This window comes from Arvicola amphibius, chromosome 6, assembly GCF_903992535.2.
Source record: "Arvicola amphibius chromosome 6, mArvAmp1.2, whole genome shotgun sequence".
Lineage (NCBI taxonomy): Eukaryota > Metazoa > Chordata > Mammalia > Rodentia > Cricetidae > Arvicola > Arvicola amphibius.
Genome location: NC_052052.2, coordinates 17,889,460 through 17,916,964, shown reverse-complemented (window position 1 = coordinate 17,916,964; position 27,505 = coordinate 17,889,460). Strand labels below are relative to the sequence as shown.

The 27,505-nt window shown below is 54.1% G+C and overlaps 1 protein-coding gene across 1 annotated transcript; it reads right to left on the bottom strand.

The window, feature by feature from the left end:
- Positions 1-1,554: 1,554 nt before the first annotated feature.
- On the bottom strand, positions 1,555-27,260 carry Ldlrap1 (low density lipoprotein receptor adaptor protein 1). Its single transcript, XM_038333102.1, has 9 exons — positions 27,101-27,260; positions 18,424-18,566; positions 17,282-17,394; positions 15,457-15,571; positions 10,634-10,706; positions 10,230-10,313; positions 9,589-9,719; positions 7,978-8,012; positions 1,555-6,944 (listed from the first exon to the last, which is right to left on the bottom strand). Exons 1-9 carry the CDS (start codon positions 27,183-27,185, stop codon positions 6,800-6,802), a joined length of 924 nt encoding a protein of 307 aa, XP_038189030.1. The 5' UTR covers positions 27,186-27,260; the 3' UTR covers positions 1,555-6,799.
- Between the last annotated feature and the right edge of the window lie 245 nt (positions 27,261-27,505).

Sequence of the window (27,505 nt, the reverse complement as noted above, 5' to 3'; positions counted from 1 at the left end):
CTCTGTAGGAGCAGGGCTGGGGTGACTGCTGAATCAATCAAAAGCCCAACGCAGTGTGTCTGACGTTGGGGTTCGGAGCTAAAGGCTCCCAAATGCCCCGAGTTGGACGCCAAATGAAGGGGCGTGGTCGATCGGCAATTATGATTAACCAGACTAGCTTTAATATATAATATTCAGCTTTAATAAAGGAAAGAAAAGGGAACTTACAAAAGCCAAGGTTCCAGCGAGGAGCCCAGGAAAACAAAGAGGGCAAACAAAAGCACCCCGAGGGGTCAGGGCACTCAGACAAAGAGATTGGTCAGCTCCCCCATCATGAGGCCTTCTGTCATTCAGCCTCCCTTCTGTTCTGTGATAGGCAGAAAGGTCTCCCAGATCCTAGGGATGATGAACACTGGCCTGCCCCACACTGTCTGGTCTCCACTCAAGCCCCTGATACCTGTCTGAGGGTACCTTGCAGCCTTCTCCACCCCACACCAGGCACCCCAAGACCCCTGGCACAGAGCTGGGCTCTGCTAACCACACGGACATCTAGACCTAGACCTGTCTTCTGGCCGGGGGTGACCTTTCTGTGTCCCTCCCAATCTGGATGCCGCTGCGGAGAGTGGAAAAGGCGCCATAACAGAGAGAATGCAACATTGTCACATCCAGCCTTCCTCTTGGACTAACCCTTTCCTGCCTGTGTGAGCCCAGCAAGTCACTTCATCTCTCTGAGCTCCGATGACAGCCGCCCTTGATCAAATGCCCCCATCAGCCAACCATCAGATTTGAGATGCATCTCTCAGGCTGCATGCCCCTGTTCTGCTGAGTGACGCAGGCCAAGTACCTTCACCTCTCTGGGCCTAAGCTTCTTCTGTGAGATGGAACCCCACTGCAGAGGGTGGGCCTGAGGGCAGGATGGTTCATCTCCACACTTACGTATGAGGTGAGTTGCCGAGCCATTGTTTGACGAAGGTTATAGAAACAAGGAAAAGGGGGAGGATAGATGAACCCAGAATTCCTTGGCTCCTGGTTTTGCCACAGTTGGTTTTGCTGAAGTCCTGACTTTCCTGTGGGCCATCACATTCAGAAATCTGACTCACTTAGGATTGGCAGAGCCCAAACATTCCAGTCTTCCCCAACTGGGAAGTGAGGGTCCTGCTCCATGAAAACCAGGGGGGGAAGGTGGCAGTCTCTGGTTTTAAGACCTTGCACTTGGGGATCACAGTCTGGGGGACTGGAAGTCTGGGCCTCCCTACTTCAGCCGTCAGACTCAGTCCTCCCAGGAGCCACCTATTACAGCCACAGAAGACATAACAGCTGTGGTTGGCATAGTGGTACATGCCTCTACCAGTCATCAGGAGGCAGAGAGAGGCCGGTGGTTCTCCCTGGCACTGAGAGTCTAGCAAGGACAGCAAAGTGGCTCAGTAGATAAAAGTGCCTCCTGCCCAATGGCATCGCTTCAACCCCTGGGCCCTACACAAAGGAGGGCAGAGAGACCACTCTACAAAGTTGTCCCCTGACCCCCACACATGCACCACATTGTGACACGCTTGTGTCTGCATACACACCACACACTTTGATTCTAGAACCTTTATTTGAAAACACTTTGGAAAGCAAGATCTTTGGTCAGGATATAACATTAGACCCCAGTTTCAGCAACGCGGCCTAGGGAGGGTTGCAGGGCTGCTGGCTGAGAGCAATGAAGACACAGGGCACCCTCAACCAGGCCTGCTGGGGAGTCTGTGGGACCAGAACCTTGGTGGCCAACAAACCACCGTGCTGCCACTGACCTGGGGCTGCCCAGTCTCTCAGAAACTTAGACTGGGTCTACCCCCTTCTGCCATGGTTCAGCCATAGCCACAGGAGTCAGGTAGTGCCTGGGCACCTGGCCATGGAGTGACTCAGACAGGGCCTGAACATCAGAGCTACCAAGCCATCGAAGGTACCCCAACCTTCCTTCTGAAGTCCAGCAGGACCACCCCCTCACTCAGCAGCCCATCTGGCATTCCCTGCAACACCCCTCAGTTCTCCAGTGTCACACTGGTGCAGGCTAGCCTGCATAACCTGGGACTGCTGGGAACCATGCCCCTGCCCCTTGGACTATGAAGGATCAAGAGCAGAGGCCTCTCGTCATCCAGAGACAAGGCCAAACTGGTGACCAGCAGACATGTGCAGACATGGTTGCCCAGCAGCATGACCTTGTGTTCCAGCTCACACCTGTCCTGGCTGGGAGCTCCAAGCTGCCCCAGCAATGCTGTGCTGGCATTTGGTCAAGGCTGTTCTTCTGAGCTGGCCTCAGGAGCTCCCAGCAAGCAAGGCCATGTTGAATGTTCCAGTGACCTGCAGATACGGGGCCACTCCAGTACAGTGAACAGAGGATCTGAGTGTTAGGCCTGTAGAATCTCTATGGGCCTCAGTGCCTTCACCTCACATAGACAGACACCACTTAGTCACTACAGTGGCTCAAACCACGGACACTGTCAAGGGTTCCTTCCTTCCAGCCCTCTCGGACTCAATGTCCCTCCTGTGATAAGTTACTCTCAAGCTGGCAGAGTGGACGATGTCACCCAGGAAAAGATGGGGCCTATGTGATGGGCACATGGTTCTGCAGTATCCTGAGCTGGGCATGTCCAGAGCAGCTGCATGAGGGGCAGCCAGCTGGGAAGAGTCGAGATGCCAGCCGATAGATCTACGTGGCTGGCACCTGCCAATACTGCCCATGGGGTCAGGCCCCAGCAGCAACTCCCAGGGTAGATGATGATGCCCACTGTTGGTGCTGCTGGCCTACAGAGTGGCCGGAATAAGTTTTGGGTTCAGATAGCCTGGGGTTCAATTCCCTGACTTAACCTCTTCCTGAATGTGAGCCTCAAATCAGTTTGCATCTTTCCTGTACCCCATCTAAGTGAGACTACATGGGATACCTCCCTACAGTTTACTGGTCTGGGAGGCCCCAGAGATTCCACTGCATAAGTCATACTTTGGCTGTATAACACAGAAACCAAACTGAACTTTCCAAAAGCTCCCTCCTTGTCGGCAAGCTCTCAGTGCAGGAAGGAGCCATGCAGGTCACCGAGAGAAGGAAACTCAGCACTCAACCCTGCATGCCACAACACCAGCCTAACCATGCACAGTGTGTCCACTGGTACAATAGTGGCATGAGGTTATGGGGATAACCAACCACTTGGGGATTTAGACCTGCTCTACAGGAAGGAATTCAGGCTGGTACTACAAACCTAGCCAAAAGCCCATGGTTATGGCAGAGACAGGCCCAGGGGGGAACCTACTACTGTTATTTTGCTGAAGGACATGGCAACATGTCCTATACCACCTATGTTTATACCTATAGGTCAGGGCTGCCCTTAACCCTGGCTAGGTGGCTTCTCGGCAGTGGCCAGGAGTTAATAGAGACTCAACGGGTCAAAGCTGAGACGGCCTGGTGGGTGCTCAGTCCTAAACAGGGCGGATTTTACAGAAGGGTTGACACAGACCTTCTCACACCTTTCCCAAGGATCGGGACACTGCGGGGAAGGAGCACACAGACGCTAAGCACTATGGGGGCGGGGAGAGCTATGAAATGCTATCCTTTACAGGACATGGACAACACATTCCAGAGCTCTCTGCAGCTGTGGTTACCTGCACTAGAGCAAGCCAACGAGGCCAGCAAGCACTTCACCAGGGAGGACTAACTGGACTCGGGTTACAAAGCATTAAAGAGGAAAAAGGAAAAAGAAGATGCTGGAGTTTGAGGGGGGGTGCAGAGGATGGAGCAGGGTGCACAGGACCAATGCTTACATGTATGAAACTGTCGAAGAATAAACGAAAGTTTCCTTTTTTTTTTTTCTTTTACTTCTAAAACCACCTACCCACCTCCTACTGTGCCAAGGAAGACTGATAATGCTGAGTTTGGGCACAAGGGTCCTGACCGCTGCACAGGGGATGATGGAGCAAAGCCAGGCTCAAGTCTGTGTCCCAGGCACAGAAGCTGAAAAGCCCTCGTGAGGTTTAATTGTGATGGCTTCTCCTGGAGAGCCAACCCGACGTCTACCCAGAGGAGCTGAAGGTCACGTCAAATCTAAAAGGTGGCTTTGTTCTTTCACTTTATCTGTTATGCATGAAAGAGCAGGCAGCTGGGCTCGGAATCCATAATTTGAGACATCCGGAGACTAAAGGCATTGGCCAAATTTAAACCGAAAGATGAGCTTGTTGAGTGTCTTTTCAAATTATGGGGCAAAGAAGAAAGAATTCTTTAGTCTGCTCTGATCTACTTGGGCCTCGCAGGGAGTCTGCTCGTCGGCTGGCATCAGAAGGCTGCCTCTGGACACGAAATAGGACTATTGCATAAATGCCTGAGACCCCCACAGGCTACAGGAAGGAACAGCGGCTGGGGAGTCCCCAGACGCAAGCCTGTGGAACTTGAGGAATGCAGCCTCACTGGAATGGTCACTGAGACTGGGCAGGAGTGTCGAGCAGCTGGATCATAGCCAGCTCTTGGGAAATCCCTACACGACAGGATGAGGGTCAGGGATATGAGAAGGGGCTGTGGCCTCACCAGGTGCCCAGCACAGGGCCACCTTTCTAGCTAAACTCGAGTCCTCAGCAGTAGGAACTGAATGACATCTGGGCTCTCCATGACTTGTGTCATGACAGCCGGTACACAGGAAGTACTCTGTCCGAGAGTCCACTGAGACTTTACAAATTCGATCCAAATGACCTCTTGCTCAGAGATAACTGTGAGCTAAAGGAGCCATGAGCTACCCATAACGTCATAGTGGACAACAGTCTCAAAATCCTGGGACACAGACATGGAGATTGCTGTGCCCTGTTTACAGACAGGAAAACCTCAAGGAAGCAGGTAACTAACCCAGGGCCATAGCTGGACTTTGGGTTCCTAAAATCACTGAACCCCTACCCTCCACCTCTGTCCCCATCACACAAAGCCACACAAGCTGAATCCACATGAGCCAGGCTCATCCAAGGCACTGAGCTCAGGACCTGAACAGGAGTAACAGACAAGTCTGCAAGTCTGAGTCATGGGAGTTGTGGGAACGATACTGTCCTGGGAAGGGTGCACACAGGCACACCCACACCTCACACACTCAATGTCTCAGGGGCTCAGAGTCTGGCCAGGACACATGGCTAGAAACACCGTCAGTGTCAACACATAGACCCTATCACTCATTAGCACCCTGTCACATGGTGACAGCTGGAAAGAAAGGAGCCCCGCTGGCTCATCATCGGGGATCCTGCCATCACCCTCCATTCTGGTGTGCTAGGGCTGTGGCCTCCCCCAGGCTCTCGACAACTGCCTCTCATATCACCAAAGGGCAGGACCTATGACACTGCCCCTTGTCACCAGCAATACCCTGAGTGGTGCTTATACTTTTTTAAAGGGAACATTTAACTGTTTCCTCCTCAGAGGCAGCCTGCAGCAGTGCACAGCCTGTCACGACCACAGCACCACCCACACCATCGCAGCCCCTCATGCTCAGGATCCTGGAGCTGGCTGGAGAAAGGGAGCTACCCTGATTCTAGGGAGGGTTCCCCAAGACCCTTCCCCAAGGCAAGGGTCTGACTCAGCCACTCAGTAAGTCATGCTGGTTGGTGTGTTTCTCCTGTTCTCACAAGCCCAGTCACTGGGGGCTCCTAGCCATGCAAAGATGCTTGTGGCTTGGCTGAGGTTCAGGATGCCAGAGCCATGGGAGCAGTGAGACTAAGGACAGCTCACCGCTGGACTGCTCGACCACCGGGGATGCAGCGTCAGGAAAGGACAGCAAGATGTTTCTGGAGGATTCCATTTAACCCGTGGAATCGACACACTTCAAAACACATCCTCCCGGAAGTCAGCAGCGTGGCAGCTAGCAGGGCAAGGAGGCCCGCGCCAGTGCTGAGTGGAAAGGCACCAGATGGTTTGTTATGAAACAAATTTTGGTCAGAAAATAGCTGGGGCTTTTTGGTTCCTGGGAGGACAACAAAACTAGAGAGAAAGGAGGCGTGGGCTGTGAGAAGCTGGCAGCACAGACAGAAGCTTTGGTATCAGACCTGGGTTCTATTCTCAACCCCAACTCCCCCCACATGAGTTGCCTCAGTTTCCTTATCTGTAAAATGGATGAGAAATATTTTGCCACAACCTAGTGTTAGGCTTTGGTATCATCCCATGGTTATGAGGAGGCAGAAGATGGGGGCACATATAGGACACACAGACAAAACAGAAGAGCAGGCCCAGCTTCACCTGTTGGGGACACCCTGAGAGCCACGCAGAGGTGTTCCTCAGGTTGCCGTGAGACTCTGGGAGTCTGGGCAGCCAGTACACTAGGTCCTAGCACTATACAGACCACCTCAGGCACTGTGCCCTCTTGTGGAGGGAGACAGGAGGCGAGCGCTTCTCCCACAGCACCATCGAGGACCTCAAACCATGTCCACCATGTGAGAGTTAAAGTGCAGAGCTCTGTGTCTTTGGTCAGGGGTTGCCGGTCAGAGCCCCGAAGAAGCTGAACTCAGGACTCCAGCTTCCCTGAAGGCCATGTCCCCTCCAGTGCACAAGGCTCTCACCACCTGAGGAGTGAGTGCCCCCGAGAAAAGGAACATGGAATGCTTTGGTCATAGGCCAGGAGGCCAGGCCCTGGCCTGCACACACCACGAGTGCCTGATGCCAACCTGGGTATTCCAGGCTCTTTCCGCCCTCTCTCCCTGCCTGACTGTGCAGCTCTCCTCTGCAAGCTCTGCAGAGCGGCTGGCGGCTCCTGGAGATGGCTGCCCTGCTGCAGGTGGCTTCTGGTCCATCACATGTCAAGGCCAGCTGCGTCCTGCCAATCCTAGGCCCTCAGAAGTTGAAGAGGTCATCTTGGTCAATGCCGCTGCTGTCGGGCTTGTCCCAGTCGGTGGGCGATAAGCACTGTGCGTAGTGAATGTCCTGTGCCGACAGTCCAGTGTCCAGGACCTGAGGGTTCGTCCGTGACTGTGCCAGCCTGGAAGGCAGAGCTGTGTGAGCCAAGCAACAGGTGGGAGGCTGGCAGGGGTTAAGCAACAGGGATAGCCTGGCAAACATGGGGACAGAAGGCCTGAAGGAACGTGTGTGGGAAAATAGCCAGACTCAAAGCTCAGCAGGGGAGCTAGTGCCCCTGACAACAGGGTACCCAAGAGGGTCAGAGCACTGAGGTGGGCCATTATACCCTACTCTAGCTGAGGCCAGTTGTGGGCAGGAAGTGTTCAGTCTTGAGAAGACATCTGGCGTAACACAGGTTAGACATGCTTCCCAACAGCCATGTAAGGAGACAAGTCTGATGTCCAGAAGAACCTGGTGAGGTCAGTACCGGGCATCCCTGACCTCAGGAGGGGTTTCTGGGATGTGTGAACGCCTGAGGGAGGCCTCTGACAGCACTGAGAAAAATGCAGAGTCCTCAGGGCCACAGCTGTGCGCTGATGGATACAAGCTGCTGTGCTCGTGGGCAGGATCAGCAGACATGGGGCCGGCCTGGGATCATACCACACACAACTCAACGTTCTGGAAAAGCAGATGAGACTGTTTTTCAAATGTGGGTGGAATTGGTCACTGAAGCAGGGAAGGTGGGGGAAAGGGCTGTTTCCTTGGGAAGGGCCTCACCTGCTGGTCAGTCCCTGGCTACAGCAGGAGCTGGTAGGGAGAGGGATGGCAATGGTGTTGACCCTAAGCAGGAAGCCTCAGAAGGGGCTGTATATCCAAAGGGGCGGAGGGAGGCCTGAGGGTCTAGACTCAGTACTAGGAACCCCAGTGGTCCAGGCCTCGCCTGCTGCCTTCGTGACATGCTACAAAATGACAGGCTGAGCCTGCATTTTGACTGAACCCCAAAAGCATTCTCACATACGAGACATCCTACGTAATAAGCTCCCTGTGGCTGGAGGAACGCGAGAATGGCTGTGTAGACGGCTAGGGCACTCGAGTTCTTAGTCAGGACAGAGACCTGAGGGCAAAGCCAGGTCGCCCGAGGCCCACATCCCCAGCACAGGCCCTCAAAGTCTTACCTTGAAAATGCTTCATCCAGGCCATCATCCAGCTCCTTAGAAACAAAGCAAGAAGTAAGAACTCTGAGCGGTCCGTGTTCCCCAAGGGAGCTCCAGGGACCCAGGACCTGTGTGTGTGTTGGGAGGGGGTGCCTAGGGAAACTAGCATAGGCAAGCGTCATGCCCACGGACCCAAGGCTGGGGCGCAGGGCAAGAAAAGGTGTGTCTCAGCTAGGCAGTAGTGCCATATATCTTCAATCCTAGCACTTGGGAGGCGAATCTGAGTTCAAGGCCAGCCTGGTCTACAGAGCAAGTTCTAGGGCAGCCAGGGCTACATAGAGAAACCCTGTCTCTGAAACCCCAATCCCACCCCACCCCTAAAAAACAAAGAAAAGGAACAAGCATGTCTGGACCTTCAGTGACCCAGATAAGTCACAGCTCCTCTGAGACTTAGCTTTGCCTTCTGTAAACTGAGGGACATGATAGCCACAGCTTTCCAGCCCCAAAGGAAGGACACCCTCGCCTGCACCTCCTTCATGCCCAACGCCAGTCACAGTCCTGTGCTACTTCAGGATAACTGATGCTAGGGCCTCTCAGCCTTAAGGGCTAAGTGCTATGTGAAACCCCTCCAAGGCCTTTAGGACACATGACAAATGGCACGGACAGGTACAAGGGATACCCAAGTTGTTCCCAACTGACAGAGGTGAGCTGACAACTGTCAGGAGTACCATCATGTGAAGAGATAAACTGGCCTGGTGGGGGACAGGCTTGGGGTGCCTGAGATGCTTGGGAGGCTGAGGCAGGAGGATGCCATAGAAGGTCAGTGTCTTCCCTGAGGGAGTTAAAATTAAAAAAAGACACGGGCAGGTAGATCTCTGAGTTCAAGGACAGCCCTGGGCTACAGAGTGAGTTCCAAGACTGCTAGGGCAACACAGAGAAACCTGTCTCAAAAATAAATAAACAAATAAACAAAAAACAAAAAACCACCCCTCCCCCCACAAAAAAGAAAGGAATGAGCTATGACAAGCAGAGGATGGCTTCTGCTGACGCTGGAGCATGGTCCCACTGGTCATTCTCATGCGCTGATATAAAGTGTCTCTAGGCACTGGAATACTTGGTGCTATTTCTGTAATAACAGTTTGAAGCCAACCAACTCCAAATGAAAATTGAAATTAACGGCCATTCAGGTTCCTCTGGGAGATGCGTGGAAGGTTAGCTCGTCGCTGAGGGAGTGAAAAGGCCCAACAGAGGTCAGGCACTGGCCATGAGTCCTGAGAGCCCGCAGCCTGGCTGCGAATTCAGACAGCTGAGAAGGAGGGGTGCCAGGCACAAACCTGCCATGCCCAGAACAAGGGAGCCTTTGCTGACAGAGAGGGAACAGTACAGACACGCAGATTCAGACTGAGTATCGTAAGGAGATGGCCGTGCTGGGAACCAGGCCTGCTGGGGACACAACCTTGTGTTCAGAGAGGACATTGTTCAGCTACTCCACCCAGGGCCTGTTGGGCTGCATCTGGTCCTTCCCATAAGTCACGGAGTCAGGGCCTGGGTCTGGGAACTACTTCAGGCTTGTTCAGAGACCTGGCTAACGCTCACCAGATCCCAAAACCACGCAGGCCACAAACTACTCACCCAGACGACACTGTTGCTGCCCAAGACTTGAGGCCGCGCTGTCTCGTCCATGTTGTTGGTATTAGTGGTAACCGTGGATAACGGGGCCTTAGCCACCTCTTCCAAATCCAGCAGGTTCCCCGTGGCAACCACTATGGGGAGGTTATTGGGGGCATCAGGAGGAGGATGAACATCATCTCTAGCCTCTTCCACACTCACATTCCGGTACTCTGGCACTATAGCATTCCCAAGGAGCTCTGGGACTCTGGCCTGGTCCAGATGCAGGATGGACCTTGATCACATGGAGCCCCATTCTGACACCTTCCCCGACCCCCAGCTACAGGACAGTTGTCCACAGGTGAGACCCTGAAGCCTGCATGTTCATAACATAAGCTGAATGCTTAAAAGTGCACCACATGGCCAGGCAGGGGTGGCACACACACCAGGTAGGCTGGGATGTCTAACAGGCTGCGAAGCAGACAGGTGCACACACACATTTATGTGTGTCTGCAGGGACACACCTGGGTTAATGTGTGCATTTGAACAGTACCCTCTTAGCTACCTACAAGGCATCGGTATTGCTGATGTAACAGAAGAAAAGGAAGCAGCAATAGGTCAGGAGGGAGCCCTGGATGGGAGACAAGCTCAGTGCCAAGACTCACAGCTTTTCAATGAGGGGGCGCTGTCACGTCGGGTCCCTGAGATGTCTCCTCCTTCTTGGTTGGCTTTCTCCCTCTTCTCTTTCTCTGTGGGATCAAGGCACAACATGCTGGGGCCCTGTGGACACTGTCTCCATAAGCCCCTGGGAAGAATGAGGGCACTCAGGGGCAGTATGAGGGCTCCCCCAGGAGAAAAGACACCTTCTAGACACTGAAACCCAAACACTTTCAAGAAGGGGGAAGATGGCCTTTGTCCAGATGGGGAAACTGAGGCTTAGGGAGGTAAGACAACCTGTTCAAAGATCACAAGCCCAGCAGGGGACGGGCCTGGGGTCAGTTGGGTCTGACTTCTGGCCTCTACCTGTCCCTGTTCACATCACTCACAAAGCTCAGAAGGGAAGACTCACCTTCCTTGGACACCTGCCAAAACTCAAAGGCAACTTTGAAGGCCTGGGCTACAGTGAGGGTGACGGCTTGTGCCTGAAAAACAGGAAATGAGGGTGGGGATGGGTGCAGCCTCAGGCAGTAAAAGCAAGTATGAACTGGAGGGTTGGGGGCTCCTACCCCATGACAGGCTCTGGAAGGCCTGGGGGGAAGGAGGGTCCTAGCTCCTCCATTTCCCAAAGCAGCCTGGGGCATAATGAAGCCACATGCTAGAACGGCAATGGGGGCCAATGCAGCACCTCCTGTCCAGTCCCACCCTCAATGACTGTTCACCTCTACTTTTTCCTTCCCTTCGGGTATATCTAAGCCAACTGTGAGAGCTACTTCTGGAACTCCCTCCTGGGTTAGCCGAGGATTCCCTACACTCAGTCCTTGAGGGAATGGAAGGACCTAGCCGTGCTTGAGTGAGCTACAGGCAGAGAGGTGGAGGCCACACAGGGGTTACAGGGCATTGAGGGTGCCAACAGCTGATAACTGACATCCTAGCAAGGCAGGAGGTGGCAGAATCAAGATGTTAGTGACGGTAAGGAAGAAAAGCCATCCAGCACTGCGGCCGGCCTATGAGCAGCTGCCTTGGCTCCCACTTCACATGTCACCTCTCTCCTGTCACCAGCACAGGGCTCTACAGCCCCGCTGCTCACCTCTCTCTGGAATCTGCTGATGGAAGAGGCCCTAGCTCACATGCTTTCTTTACAAGCAAGAATGATACCACAGTTCAGACAGCGCCCTCAGGAGGCAGCGATGGCGTCACGGGTCCCGATTGTCACACAGATCTGCTACAACCTCCTGCTAGCCCAGCCCTGGAATAATCAGCCCAGAGCTTGGCGTGCAAGTCCCAGAGAAGAGAACCACACTCAACTGTAGAATAAGCTCAGGCTTAAGTAGCCTCCACCAGACTACTCGATTTAACTGAGAAATAAATTTGAGGCCACTGCCTTCAAAAGTCCTTTAAAAAAAATTTCAAAATCTCCAAACTGGCTGATCTGCGCCAATTAAACTTCACAAAGTATAAAAATCTCATTTGAATGTCTCCGTCATTTACATTTGTGATGGAAGTGAGGATGCTCTATGGTGAAACTTAAATATGGTAATTAAGTATGAAAGTCTTCACAGCTGTTTACAATTTAAGCTGTCACGTCTGAATCAAGTTTAATAGACCCAGTTACCACTGAGAATTGCCCATGAACTAAAAATATGGGCTAATTACCAGCCAAGTCAGACCACCATACTCTGGAGCAAGGGCTGGTCACCCATGCGGCAGGGCTATGGAAACACCATTACGTCTGCCTGCAGGAACCTGAGGACAGGGGTTTATGCTGTCTACGTAAATCTGGTTCATCTGTGCAAATTCCTGCTCCTGCGCCCTAGGGTCCTGGACAGCAAGTCATAATAAACACGAAACCTGAGCCGAGATCTGAAGCAATGAGTGCAAGTGGCCACAGGTCTGGGTTGGGCAGGCCTTGGGGGTGGCCTTCTTCCCTAGGGACCCCCAGCAGGATGAGTCACAGGAACACTCAGTGGGAAGAAGACCCCATCCCCCAGGCTGCACAGTCCTCCTGGGACTTCTGCTGTGAGGCTGTCTTATGACCCAGAAGCTTCCTCTTGGTCCAGCTGTCCATGTCCCTAAATCATTCCACCTAAGCAGGCTATATCAGTAGGTCACCCAGGGCCAGGTACAGAGCCCAAACTAAGTCTTGTGCTCACCATCAGCCCTGCCAGCGCTCACCTGGCTCCCATATTAACCTCTGCACAAAGATTTCTCCAGAACACCAAGGTCCACGTGGAGGAAATAGCCCTGTCCCCTCTGCTAGACAGAACTGGGGTGTCCGGGCCTATGCCCACACGGGGAGCCCAGACTCCTCCTCCACGTCTGATCACAGAGGCTGTGTTTGCTGAGCTGAGGCCTCTCACATGAGCGTAGTGAACCACTTCCTTGCAGCGATCTTCTGATCATGCTCAAACGAGACCAGAAAAGGGAGCCCTTGGCTGCACTGTGGGGGATCCCAGAAGGAACCCCTTTCTCCAAGCTTCTTGCTTGGCCAACAAGGAAAGGCTGAGACTCAGTGAGGGCCACACTTGCACCATGGTCCTGTGGGCTGACCGTGCCTGATGCTGAGTCTCCAGGCCCGGCACATCATATCAAAGTGTGCTTTGCACACTAGTCCCTAAGCCTGGCACACTCGTGTGCACCACCCTACTCATCCTTTACGTCTCCAGTCTCTAGGCATCTCCCTAACCTCCACCCTAGACTCAATGTCAGAGTCAGCCCTTCCCCCACAGACTTATGCAGGCTCAAATTGTAGGCTGCAGAGCCTTGCCCACAAACTGGAGACAGCTGACAGAAGGCGGAGCAGAGCCAAGGCCCCCAACTCATCCCTGCTTCTCCCTCAGATATTCAGGGAACCTCAGGCCAATTCAGGACAGCCTTCAGTGTTGGCCCACCGAGCTATGGCATTAGAGCCCAGCAAAGGTCCTGAAGCCCTGGGAAGAACCTATACCACCCCAGAGCAACTTGGAAACCCTGGGTGACAAAAGCTAGAAATAGGTGGGAGACAGACCACAGCCAGGCACACAGAGAAACAAGCAGCTGGGTGTCCAGCAAGAGCCCTACCCTCCGCCCATGAGGCTATGCTAGCCACAGCCATGGGGTAGAGAGCCTCTGCTTTTCTCAGCAATGCCCTCTGACCTGGGGCAGGCTGTGTAGAGTCCTCTGGCCCAGGTCTCCTTCTGAATGGCTGGGCCTGCTCCTGTTCTGCACAGAACCCCATCCCAGAGAGAGCTGCTTCACATGATCATGTCCCTCCCACCAGTGCCCACACTGCAGTAATAACTTAGGGCCAGCAGTCCTGCCTGGTGTGGTCAGTGCGGAGGAAGAAGCAAACAGTGAGAACACAGTAACTTTGCAGTGTTAAGTCAATGTGGCCTCAGTCATGCCAAAGTCTCCCACCATCTGTGGGATCCAGGCTGTCACGGGAGAAGCCACCACTGCTCAGAGCCCTGAAGGACCCCAGAGGGATGACTGGGTAACACAGAGTCTGCAGGGAGATAAGGCATGCAAAGGAAATGGGGCCTTTGGAATGACCCTGGGGTCAATGAAGTGACCTCCTCATTCTGCTGATTAGTAAGCAGACCAGAGAAGGGCAGGGTTCACCATGGTTACACAGCACACTAGCTGCTCCCCTTCTCCAGGACGCCCTGAGCACAGCCTCACAGGAGGATTAGGGGAAGGAAGGGGTTGAGACGGGAGATAAATCTGGATTATCCAGTAGACATTATCACCACAGGAACCCGAGAGGGAGAGGCACAGAAGCAGCAGAGTGAGAATACACTGTGGTGGTTTGGGTAAGAATGGTCCTCGTAGGCTCATATATTTGAATATATACCAGGAACTGGCACTATTTGAGCAGGATTAGAAGACTTTGGAGGTGTGGCCTTGTTGGGGAAAGTGTGTCACTGGGGGTGGGCTTTGAGGCCCAATGCTGTTGTCTCTGCTTTTGGATCAGGATGTAGCTCTCAACTGCTGCTCCAGTGTCTGCCTGCACACTGCCATGCTCCTTGTCATAATGCACTGACCCTCAGACCTGTAAGCCGGCCCCAGTTAAATGCTTCCTTTTATAAGGGTTGCTTTGGTCACAGTGTCTCTTCACAGTGACTAAGACAGACACGATATGGGAAGACGGCACACAGGCGCCTCTGAAAACGAAGGATGCTTCATGAGAAAGGATTGTAGGTGGGCTGTGAATACTCAGGAGGTAGGAAAGCAAAGACAGAGCTCTTTCCCGGGCTGCTGAGGATGTAAGTCCTGGCCTGTTCCAGTCTGCCGCTTCCCAGGACCGGATGACCTGTGCTGTTTTGAGTCACTACGTTTGTATCATTTATTCCTGCGGCCCCAGAGACCATGGAGTTCCTGATATGTCCTTTGATGGAGAAGAAAAAGGTCTCATCTCCTTGCGTCTGAGAGCCAGGGGCCTAGGGATCAGGCTCTGAGCTGTCTGCAGACGCGGATGCTGAGCCGGCTGACACCAGGGGCCTCCTCACACTCAACCCTCAAAGGCCCCAGAAACCAAGGTGTCATCAACCAAATCAGAACAGCGCCAGCTCCTCCCCATTCCCAGCACACGCTGGAGACCACCAAGGTGCCACCATCACTTTGCCCCAACAGATGTGGCCAGGGGTCAGGACAGGAAGTGCTCAGCCTCTCGGGTATGCAGAGGAGAGAACTGTGGGCTCTGAGCCTCACTTTGCACCTGGCTGGCTGTGCCATTATGAGCAAGATTGCTGGCTTCTGGGGTGTGTCTTATTGTAATTAAAAGGCAACAGAGACCATTTCCACCTTACACAGCTGCCCTGGAGACTAAACAAGAAAGCACTTTGAAGCCCAACTCCCAAATGGGCACAGAGGGGGTTGCAAAGGAGCCATTTGCCTCTGCCCGACCCCAGAAAACCCAATCTAGAGAAGTCTCACTTTTACCTTGTACCAGGTTCCTCTGGCTTCCCATCTCCAAAAGCTAATCCCTACAAGGCCTGCACCCCAGACTGTACTAATGACAAGAGGGTCACAGCCTCAAACCCGAACAATAACAATCCTGAGAGGAATATGCCCAGGGACTTCCAGGGGACATGGGCTGCTCATTGCCCGTAGCCAGGCTACGGTCCAGCCAGGCTGGCTGACTCCAACCCTCGCAGTGTCCTCTGGACTCTCACACCCACTTGGGATTCCGGGGGATTTCCTCCTGTTTTTAAGTCCCTGAGCCTGTCCCCTCTGGGCCGCCCACCCCCCACTGACCACTTTCCGCTTGGTGCAGAGGAAGGCATGGCACTCCAGGCTCTCGCTGTGCTGGCTCTGGGCGATGTACGCGAACACCTTGTCATGCATCTTGTCTGCGGTGCAGTAGGAGATCCTGAAAAGCAGGAGAGAAGTGTCACCGGCCTGCACGGCACCTCGTCACATCCGGATGCGACTCTGCTGGGTCTCACAGACTCTGCTGCCTGATCTCCACTGGGTAAGCCTCTCCAGATCTGGCCTTGCCAGGCAGGGAACATGGGAATAAGGAAGGAAGCCCCTTCCTCTTCTTTCCACCCCACACTGAGCCACAGCCCTAAGAGGAACATCTGGACCCAACTGCACACCAGTCAGTGCACCAAGGGCCCCACAGAGTCTTCCTTGTTTAACCTCTGAGCCAGGGGTCTGTGACACAATGCTGCTGAGAGAGCCACAACCAAAACCCTGAGGCATCTGTGTCAACTGGCTGGAAGGAGAAGCGAGACACTGCCCTGCCTACCACTGCCCCGCACCAACCAGACAATAGAGCATATCCAGGACCATCTCCCTAGGGACCAGGACCAAGAGCAAGTCATCCTGGAACTGTGACTAGGGGCGGAGCTGGGGCTGGGGCTGTGTGTGGATATCAACCCAGGAGTCCCCGTGGGTACAGAGGAGACTACCAGCTTCCTCTGCTGCGAACAGTGGCCTTTCAGATCTCTGCCCACAACCTCAGCTCCCCAGGCCTCTCACCTGTTCTCTTATCTAATCCCTCCCTACCTCTGTTTATCCTGAGACTCACAGTTGGGAGAGGGACTGTTGTCTAGGAGTGCAGCTCAGCAGACTCACCCCTCACCAAAGCAGTCCCAACTTTCAGAACATTGTTTCAATAACACCACTGATAACCCCTGGAGGGAAGATGGGGGTGCCATTTTCCCAAGGGCTTTTTCTATCCTAGGCATCTGGCTTCCTGCAGGATCCAGATCCTGCAGGGAGCCACCTCCACCGGGAGGTCTTCCCAGGCTTCCCCGACACACCCCCTTCTCTGTCTTCTTGGGAAACACTGTCTCTGCGTCCTTCCCTTCCTTCCTTTCCAGACCGGAAGTGCTCAGAGGGCAGGGGCTGGCAGGCACTTAGAAGTGCTGGCTAAGGGACAGCAGGCAGAATCTGGATGGTGGCTTACAAGCGGCAGCGTGGGCCTTTGGAAACACTCCAGCACACCTGTGCCTGCCACACCCTGGACCTGGGCAGACAGAGCTCCAGTCGGTGTCTTAATCCCAGCTCAGCCTCCACCTTATGGTACAGTCTTGGGCCACTTTCTCTCTCTGGGCCTCAAGTTTCCCCATGGATAACATGAATTTGGGCTGCTTCTCCCATTTTGTACTCCCACCCCTGACCAGCTGAGAAGAGGTGGGGTAGCCTTGAAGCCCCCTAGGACAGAGAGGGAGCATCTTCATTACTGTTCCAGATCCTGCATGAGGCCTCTCAGGGACACTGAGTCAGACGCTCGGGGCTGAGCACTGTTCAAGGCAGACAGAACAGGGAGCTTTCACAGGTGTGCGTCCCCAGCCTGACTCCGTGGCACATGGCCAAGCACAGGCCCTCTGAGCCGGCTTCAGCTGGTTAGGGGACAGCAGTGCCCACAGGCCTCCCTGTGAGCCGTGGGTTACCTGCTGGTATTACATTAACAGTACAGAGAAGCAGGACCTCCCCCAGCCCACTTTACCAATGAGGGAAATTGAGGTTCCGCAGAGCCCACAAAGAAAGCTATAGAGCCTAGATTCAGACAGGACAATCCAATCAACCCCTGGGCAGCAGAGCAGACATGGCTACTCCCTGCTGAGCGTACCTGTAAATGGACACGTTCTCAATGAGCTGGCTAGTGAGGCTGTCCGTCAGGATGATCCCCCGGGGTGACACCTTGAGAGTTACCTTCTGCAGTTTCTTCCCGCTGGCCTTGGCCTAGAGACACACAGGGGTCAGAGGTGCCTCTCTGGTGGCCTGTACCTCACTGCTTCAAGGCCCCTCAGCTCAGACAACTGGCAGGTGCCACGGGAGCAGGGGGGATGGATGCTCAAACAGCACCCTTGTGCTGGCTAGTTTTTGTCTTCTGGGAAGAGGGAGACTCATCAGACTGGCCTGTTCACAAGTCTAGTGGGGGAATTTCCTTGACTGGTGACTGATGTGGAGGGCCCTGTCCCCTGGGAAGTGGTGTTACCCTGTGTAAAAGGTCCTGGATATAAGAAAGCAGGCTGAGCAAGCCATGAGGAGCAAGCCAGTAAATTTCATTCCTCCAAGTTCTCTGCTTCAGTCCCTGCCTGGGTTTCCGCCCTGACTTCTCTCAGTGACGGCTGTGAAGCAAGTTTAAGACAAACAAACCCTTTCCTAATTTTTGGTCAGTGCTAAGCACACTACGACAAGTCTCCTGAGGTGCAAACAGACAACTGCTGTCTGCTAGCCCATTGCCCAGTGAGCACTGGCCTCACATGAGGGAATCAACACCCCCTGTCCAGGAAGATGGGGACTCCCAGGGGAAGGGACTAGCCCAAGGACATATAGCTGGGAAGAATTTGAGACAGATTACAACAGGCCAGCACCTCGACCTGGGGACCCAACTCCACCACATGCCAGGGCCTGAGCTACCCTAGGGAATAGACTTAAAGAGCTCACATCCTCTGGGAGGTAGGGGAAGGACACTTTGGTGGGCCAAGCAGTGAGAACACGGTAAATGGGGAACAACTTCCTTCCCTCCTTGGAGCTAGTGAGTCACCAGGAGCCTGAGGTGGGGACTCCAGGCTGGAAGCAGTCAAGGCCAGGGTGGCCTGCAGAGGATGCTAACTGACCCAGCAATCTTCACAAAATGCCTGAGCTGGACACAGAGACCCAATGTGCGCCAGGCTCAAGACACGTTATACAGACCCCACCTGGAGACAGGGGCAGCTGGGGCAGGGGAGCTGGCCCGGACTCCTGTCCTGCTGCCTGGACACTCACTGTGGCCACGATCCTCTTGACAGCAGCTGCAGACAGCTCCTCGCCCTTGGGCCGCTCCACCAGTGTCATGCCAAGGTACTTGAGGCTGAAAACCATGCCCTCCAGCAGTGTCTCCCGAGTGTCCGTCCAGTTTTCTGGCAACTCTAGCACAGGACAGACAGCCCTCAGTGTGCTGAGCAGGCCTGGCTCACGCCACCCACCTTCTCAGCACACCTACAAAGGGCCCTGGGGTACCCCCATCCTTACTTTAGCTATTACCTCCCGGCCTACCCAAAACCTGGCCAGCTTTGCATACACTGTCCCTGTCCACCCTTAGGAGCACCTACAACCTATCACACACACTGCAGACAGCCACTCCAAAGTCCAGGAAGTTGAACCAAGTCACAGTCTAGAGTCGAGACTTGACTATGCCATCTCATGAGCCCCAACTCAATGGCAACGCTGAGGGCAAATGGTTTCTCCTCCTCAATGAGTCAGTATGACTCTTTAAGATGAGGATTATCACATTATGGTGGTTTGAAGGAAAATGGTTCCCAAAGGGAGTAGCACTATTAAGAGGTGTGGTCTTGCTGAAGTAGGTGTGACCTTGTTAGAAGAAATGTCACTATGGGGTGGGCTTTGAGGTCTCTTTCACTCAGTGTGACACTTAGTCTACTTCCTGCTGCCTGCAATCAACATGTAAGAGCTACCTCTCCAGCACCACGTCTACCGGCATGTCTCCCCATGATAATGGACTGAACCTTGGAACTGTAAGTGAGCCCCAATTAAATGTTTTCTTTGAAAGAGTTGCTGTTGTCATGGTGTCTCTTCATAGCAATAGAAGACACACAGTACAGTTAAGGAAACTGAGGCTCAAGAACGGAAGGTATGGGCCAAAAGCCACCGCAGTAAAATACAGGCAGAGTTACCCACCAGCTGGTGCATCCCAACCCATACTTGCAAAGATACAATGGCCCAAGGAAAGGGACTAAGGTTAGAGTTAAATGACACCACTGGCTCCACAAGGCTGCAGCAATGACACATGGGAAGAGTCCTCCAAGATGTCTTGGCCATCACTAACGTCAGCAAGGAGGAGGGTGAGTGGAGTGAAAGCCAGGGCAGAGGAGAGTTAGGAAGGGGCACACCTATCCCCGTGAAGGAGAGAGTGCTGAGGTAAAGGGAGTGCAGGCCCCAGGGAAGTTTTGCCCATTCCCCAGTTCCTCCTTAGAGCTGAGGCTGAGGGCACCCATCACATAGTGGGAAACGGGGTCAAGCTTACTCAAGACAGTGAGGTCACTGGGGATGCGTGCACAGCCCTGTTACGGCCTCTCCTGTCACCCCATGCCCCTGACCCCTCTAGACTCCTTGTTACTTTCTCGGGCCATGTCCCAGAGCCTTGAGTTCCAGGGATGCTATCACTTCGTTCCATGGCTCATGGCTCGGGATTTGTGTCGAGCAAGACACTGCCTCTCACTGTGGGTGGGAACAGGAAGGGACCTGCAAGTATGACCCCTTCTCTCAGACCCAGGTGACTGACTCGTCACCAGAGCCTGACACACAGCTGGTCCTCATCTTTTGAGCGTGAAGATGTCCTAAATACCCTCAGCCCCAGCTGTGTGTGACACGTTGCCCTGCGGGCCTGCTGAGCCCCAACTAAGACAATCAAAGTCCAACAGGACGTCCCATCCATTAGGTCTGCCATAAGGAAGCAGAGTCCCCATGGTATCCCCAGTCCTGGGTCAGGCAATGAGGACGCCAGAACAACTCCCTGCTCTGGAAGAAAGGATGAGCAGAGCCACCATGTCGGCCTTAAAGGTCTTTCGGGCCCTTTCTACAGCAGAGGAACTAAAGTGCGAAGGACACCAGCCTGTGCTCCTGGTCACTGGACCACACAACCTGCCACAAGGCAAACTGCCTCCAGTTTAGTCAAAGGTCAGGGAAAGGTTCTTAGGTCTTTCCTAATAACCTATGCTGCTTCTTCACAGCCCAGGATACCCAGCCCACCATCTCCAACCTGAGGTGCATCCATGCTCAATGCCTGTGTCCTTGGCAGACACTGCTAATAGACAGCAGTGCTCCCCTATTTCTCAACTATGGCCTCAGGCAGGCAAAACTAATCAATCAGGAGTGACCTCTTCCCATTATCCATCCCTGCCTTAAGGCACACATCCTTCCCCTATCTCTGGGTCCCACTCTCCCATTTCCTCTGGTTCAGCCCTTCCCTGGCTCAGGTCCAAAGCCACTTCCGCTCACTTCATTCCAAAGGGCCAAAGCTTGCCAAGGTCACTGGTGTTCTCTTTGCTGTCAAAACATTCTCTCCTCCTTGACCCCAAATGCTTGACATTTTTCTGTGTTCCTCCTTCCCTGGCCTGACCCTTCTCTACAGTACTGCCTGCCAGCTTCTACACTGGCTACCAGACCCAGCCTCAGAGACCCTCTGCCCAACCCTGTAGCTTGACAGATGACCCAACTGAAGCCCAGAGAGGTGCAGGGCCTGTTCAAGATGACACAGCGAGTCAGAGAGAGGAGGTGCCCACAGTGACAGCTGGGCTGTTTGAAAGCAGCGCCCCTCAACCCCCCAACACACCTCCCTACACAAGCTCCCGCCACATGGCAACATCTACTCTCTCAATATCCCAAATGCTCTTTCCAATCAAGGCATGGCAGTACCCACCTGCAATCCCAGGAAGAGGCAGGAGGATTCTAAATTAGAGGCTAGCCTAGAACACACCTTGAGATCTTGTATAAGAAACAAACCTTTAATCCCAACACTCAGGAAGCAGAGGCAGGCAAATCTCTGTGAATTTGGGGCCAGCCTGGTCTACGCTGCTAGAGCTACACAGCGATCCACACATTCACCCTCTCCCAGGGCACCTAATCAGAGGCAGGCCAGCCCAGTGGCTAAGAGTGAGACCTCAGTTTGATACTCTGAATGACCCTGAGCGAGAGCTCTATTTCCTCATCTCTAAAATGGGGGGAAGGAGTTTGGGGCGTTGTTTAGTTGGTGGGGTGCTTGCTTTGCACGCACGATGCCCTGGTTTCCACCCCCAGGACCCCATACACCAGGTATAGTGGGGCACACCCATAATGCTGGCACTGGGAAGTAGAGGCAGGAGGATCGGAAGTTAGAGATTATCCTTGGCTACACAGCCAGTTAGAGGCCAGCCTGGCGTACACAAGACTGTCTAAGAAAAGAAAAAAATAAATAAAGACGAAATAGGGGCTGAGAGATGACTCAGCAGTTGAGCACACTGCGGGGCGGGTTTGGTTAGAAAGCTCACAGCCCAAGGGGGACGTCATAGGCTGGCCTCTGCGGGAACCTGCACTCATGTTCATACACACATATGCACACTATCAAAAAATAAAAATACTTAAGAAATAAAGGGTGGCTGTGGTGGCACATGCCCCCAATCCCAATAGGTGAATCTCTGTGGGTTTGAGGCCAGCCTAGTCTGTCTACATGAGTTCCAAGCCAGCTAGGGCTACATAGCGAGGCTGTCTCAAAATCAGGATAAAATAGAGAAAGCAACTGCACTAGGCTCACAGGGCTGTTCAGAGCTGTGGGTAAGATGATGAGATATGGTGGGCAAAGGTGCAGGCTGGGGGCCATGTCCAGGGGCAGGTATCTGCAGGCTTGCTCAATCCTGGCTACGGCTGTTGCCTTGAGCAGGGCTCTGCAGATTCTTCACACAGCAGCTGCCTGCCTCTCTTCAAAGGACCTGTCCTCAGGTTGTGGTGCTGGAAGGGCCCCTGCCCTGAGCGCTTCTCCCATCGCCTCTGCCGGCCTATCCTTGCAGGCCAGCCTCTGGACACGTGACGTGCTCTTTACTGAGGTTCTTCGAGGCCTCTGGCGCCCACAACTTCCCCAAGAAAGAGCGTTGAGACAAACAGACAGACCAGTGTGGTCTCCAACCACCAGACACCACATACAGCAAGGAGCCAGAGCCGCACCCCTTCCCAAGCAGAGCTCCCAGAGGCCCCTGGGCAAATACAGGCCTGTGCCTTTCTCCAGTCCGAGTTATTTTCAGCCCTGTGGTGGGTAATGACTACGCTATTTTCATTTTATGATTTTACAGATGACCTGCTATGGGAGTTAGCTCGGGACAGGACCGCAAGTCCAGGCTAGCTTCAGCTCCCACCACATGCTGCTTCCTGGTAAGGGCCCCAAGAGGGGTTAGGGCTACTTGGGCGTCCTGCCCGACCCCCATAGCTGGGACCAGGCTGGGTGGTGTCTGAACACCACAGCTGCAGCCAACCCACAGGTACAGTGAAGACAAGCCTCTGCCCAGGGACCCAGTCTGGTTCCCAAGCCTGGTGAGGGCAACTTGGGAGTGGGAAGGACGTCCTAGGAGGGGCCTAAACTCTACCCTGCGGGAACATGACAACCTCTGACAAATCCAGCGGGTCTTTCGGGACTTTCATGGCAAAAGTTTCAGAAAGTGAACAGACTAAGAACCAGGCATTGTGGCAGTGCACACCTTTAATCCAGCATTCAGGAAGCAGAGGCAGGTATCTGAGTTGAGGCCAGCCTGGCCTATAGAGGAGGTTCCAGGACAGCCAGGGTTTCACAGAGAAACCCCATCTCAAAATAAAACTAAAAGAAAACAAAGACTAAGCCAATTTCAAAAACTAAAACCACTGAGATCATTCTCAAAAGTGAATAATGAAGTGATGGCTACCTCAGTCAGCTCCCTCCTACCTACTCTAGAAGAAAAAAGTAAGGCAGCGAAAGGCTATTCAGTCCTCAACCTTCCTGCGCCTCAGTTTCTTTGAGGCCAGATGAGCTCACACGTGACCCTGCTGAAACCACACCTAGAGCCCTGTGAGAATCAGCCACTGCCACCTCCACCCATCAAGCGCAAAGGGCTTTCATGCACGTGTGGCAGCTTACCACGTTTTATGAGATCAGTATGTCACAGCGCCACAGTCAAGAAATACAAAGAAGGATCCTAAGTGACAGCCCTGAGATTCGGGCCCCACACCCCATCCTGCAACCACCAAGCTCCTCCAATGCAAGGCAGGGGTGACTGACACATGCCACGGCACCCAAAGAGAGTGTCTGACCTCACCTGTCTCCTCAAACATCCTGCCCCTCCCTCAGTAATCAGACTGCAAGGAGCCTCCAGTTCAATGTCCCTCAGACCTGCAGGTCCACTAGCCAAATCCCCTTCCCAAATTGTCCCTCCCTGGACTCATCCGTATCTTCCAGGCCAGCTTCTGAAGAGAGGTGGCTGCCAGGACTACTCTGATCCCCTCTATGCACACCACTTTCTGACACCAGACGCCAGCGCCTGCCACTCTGCCTGCAGCCTGGCTGTTAGTGGTACCCAGCGCCTGTGGTGCCTCACAAACTGGAGGACTGTGATCTCCATCTGCAGTACCCTCCAGTCACGAATCCAGTGGGTCTTGCACCAGCCATCGCCATCCAGAAAACAGCATAGGGCTAATTCTACCTTGAGGGACCTCAGAATTAAGGCCCAAGGGCTGTCCCACTGTCCACTATGGGGGCGGCCTTCCCTTCTCAGCTATTCTCACCATACTTCCTGGGAAATCCTCCCAGAGAATCTGCACTTGGACCCATGTCTCAGCGGCTATGGCTAGAATAACACAATCCCCACCCTATCTGAAAAAGCTACCCCTCTGCTGTTTCATCTTTTTTTTCTAGCATTTGGTGCAAGCCTCACCGACTATCTGCGGCCTTCTCCCTCTGTCCCTTCCTCCATCAGAAGTGAGGACCATCACAGTACACACCATCAGGGGACACACTCGGACTCACTGTGCCCTATTGTTGCCACGGGTATTGACATTCTGGTTTCTTGTTTTGGTTTGTTTTTTGTTTTTTGTTTTTTTAGTTTTTTTTTTGAGACAAGTTCTCTCCATTATGTGGCTCTGGCTGTCCTGCAACTGGCTTATAAACTAGGCTGTCCTGGAACTTAGAGATCCACTTGCCTCTGCCTCCCCAGTGCTAGGGTTAAGGTGTGGGTTAAAGGACTATGCCCAGCAGTATTTAGGATCCTATATGGAAATATGAATAGACCCCCCACAGAGAGTCATGAATTACCTTTACTGAAACAGACACCTTACTTTTTTTTTTTTTATCATTTGCTTTGGGTTCTCTGACAGGCTAGCACTACCCATACAGGAATCTGAGGGTCAAAGTGACCCCAGGACCTTTAGGAAGCCACTGAGCTGGGGGAAGTGATCCTAATTCTGGGTCAGGCCCTGAGATATGATCTTTATGGTTCCCAGAGAGAAGGAGAAAGTGGCCCTGAGAAGGAGGGAATCCTCTTTCCAGGTCAGGCGGTGGCTCTGCCCTCTGAGCTTTTTTTCTTTTCTTTTTTTCCCCCCACACTTAGTAGGCATGTGGGGGAGAGGAGCCTATGTACCAGAGTACACATGTGGAGGTCAGAGGGCAACCTTTGGCAATCAGTTTTCTCCTCCCACCCCCAGGGACCCAGGGATTGAATGTGGGTCCTCAGGCTTGAGAGCACATTCCTTTTCCCATCTAACAGGCTCTGGCCTTTGATCATGAAAGCTAGACCCAAGGACTGGCTGAGTAGGTCCCAAACTCTCATGTAGGTCCCCTCTAACCTGTGTCCACACTGGTCCTGGGGGCAGCCAGCCCAACCTAGAGTGGGGGTCCCTAGCTCCCCAACAGCCAGAAAACCCAGCACGTGACTAAAATCCCAGGACTGAGGAAGCTCTGCCTCTCCGTGCCTAGAGCCGCGGGTGGACTTCCCTGTCCGTTATCTCTAAAATGGGTCAGAAGATAAGCAAGCTTTGACACCTCCCAGGAGCTAATGAGCTAACAGAAGTCAAACACCAGAGACAAAAGCAGGAGCACACAGTCATCAAAGCCACCCCCAGGTAAGTAAAACACAGACACTCCCACAAGAGTCCCAGGCAAGTAATAGTTTTCTTGGTAAAATAAGATTATGAATTTGACACTTAACCAAAGACAGGCCAGGCTTCTGAGGAGCTCATTCTAAGTACAGAGCTTTGAGAGGTGCAGGGAGGGGAGAAGAGAGAGCTCAGAGTTCCTCCAGGGTCCAGACAGGCTGCCACTCCCATCTCAGTCAGTGCTGGCCAAACCGGGTTAAGAACTAGGTTTAGCCAGGAGGACAAGGAATGGTGACGTGTACCTTTAATCCCAGCACTGGGGGAGAGGCAGAGGCACAAAGCCCACCTGGTCTACACAACAAATTCCACGCCAGCCTGGGCTACAACCTGGAAAATACACTAGCACCAGTTTAACTAACCAGGCTGGACTCACTCTTTGGCACAGCAGGACAGTGTACTTCTGATCCTCCCCAACCCCCACCCCGTGCACACCCCTCTCCCGGCACCAGGATTCCACCTCCCTAAGGCTGGGATTACAGACTAGAGCCGCTACCAAACAATCTGTGAAGTGCTGATGATAGAACCAAGAATTTAGGATCAAAAGACTTCCTGAAAGCTAGGCAAGCACCTACACACCACACACATCCCCAGCCCCAGGGGGATTTTATCCCCACTTTGCAGGCTGGGAAACCAAAATCATGAAGACCAAGTAAGTGATCTCTGCCTTAGAGTGTAGATGGCAGGGAAATCTCACCATCCAAAACGCACCCTGGTCCTCCAGATTCATCTCTGCTTCCTGGCTCCCTCCTCTTCAGAACTCCTCCCCACCCACCCTTCTTCCCCTCGTCCCAGGAGAAAACCACAGGGTTCATCCACTGGAAGGGAAGGTCACGTTCAAAAGTCCTGGTCACATCCCACGAATTTTTGAAGGGCTATTTTGGGAGTCAGCAAGTGTGGAAGATGGTACATGCCCTACCCCAGGGGCCTCTGACCCCACCCGCACCAGCAGGCACCAGCACACATTCCCAATGCCAGTCAGGGCTAGAAGAAACCCACAGCTGGAACACCACAGTGGGAGAGAGGAGGGGCAGGGCGGGCTCCCTAGGCCCAGACACGCTGGCGCTCCAGGGACCAGGGAACTCGGGCTCCCCTGGTGGAGCCCGGCAAGGCAAGGTGCTGGCAAGAAGCTGGGAGCGAAGGGAGGGGTACTGCCAGTGAGCCCCAGGTGGGTGGCAGGTGAGACTATGCCGGAGTCCAGGCGCCTTGGCTTCACATGTGGAAGGAAAGGCTCGGGTGATCCCCTATAAACGACTCCCCAAAAGGGAGGGACCTGAGCTAGGTTTCTCAGGCCTCAGGGGAGGGTGCCAGGTGACGGCTCCCAGAGAGTAACCCGAGAGGTGATTGGGGAAGGCTCCTCTCTGCTCTTCCAGACACCCGGGAGAAGTGGCAGCTAGTCAGTCTGCCTTTTGCCTAGGTACCCAGGGACTTGGGCAGCCCCCAAGGGAAGGTACGAGGGAAAACAGGGTTTGAAAATAGCTTGGACGCCAGCCTCGCCACCTGAACGCGACCAGAGGGGAGGGCGAGAGGTGGCACCCGGTCTGAGCTCGCCCCTCGGAGCAGAGACCTGCGGGTCGTCTAGAGGCGACCCCGTGGGTTGGGCTGGAACGGGTGGAGAGGCTCTAGGCGTCCTCACCGCGCCATACCTGGGGACCCAGAGTTCAGCCCGCTCCCCGCCGACCCGCCCCAGACACAGCCGGACATGATCCCCGGGGCCCGGCCGCTCGGGTCGGGACGAGGCCGCCCGGTCCACCTTGGCCCCGAGCTCCGCGGAGGCCCGACCCGGGGCACACACACTCACTGCGGTGCCGGCCGCCCACCCAGCTCTGTTTGGCCAGACTGGGGCTCCGGATCAGCGCGCGCCCCGCCGACTTGAGCGCGTCCATGGCCCGCTCCGGTCACCGCCGCCACCGCCAAAACTCCTCCAGGAAAACTTTCCGCCGGACCAGGCGGCGCGCGCCCGCCGCGCTCCTCCCCGCCCTCCCCGCGACGTCCGGGGGCGGGGCCACAGAGGCTAAGCCCATGGCCACGCCCCAGACACGCTCCCTGAATGCTGCCCCACCCCTCCCCGCCCAGCACAGACTCTGCTCAGCAAGTTGTGCGTTCCTGCGCGCTGTACCCAACAAGGCTCCCAGCTCCGCTCCCTTCCCCTGTTCCAAGCTACAGAATCCCACGGTCTTCTTGACAGCTCGACACCTGGAGATCA

What these genes read in the sequence shown, in the direction of transcription:
- Ldlrap1 (XM_038333102.1), bottom strand. Translation starts at nt 27,185, where the DNA reads ATGGACGCGCTCAAGTCGGCGGGGCGCGCGCTGATCCGGAGCCCCAGT. An exon ending in CGCCCCCTCATTGAAAAGCT is followed by an intron (nt 9,720 to 10,229) that starts GTGAGTCTTGGC and finishes ACCTCCCCATAG; the next exon opens with TGGTTGCCACGGGGAACCTG. An exon ending in CTGGATGAAGCATTTTCAAG is followed by an intron (nt 6,945 to 7,977) that starts GTAAGACTTTGA and finishes TCTGCCTTCCAG; the next exon opens with GCTGGCACAGTCACGGACGA.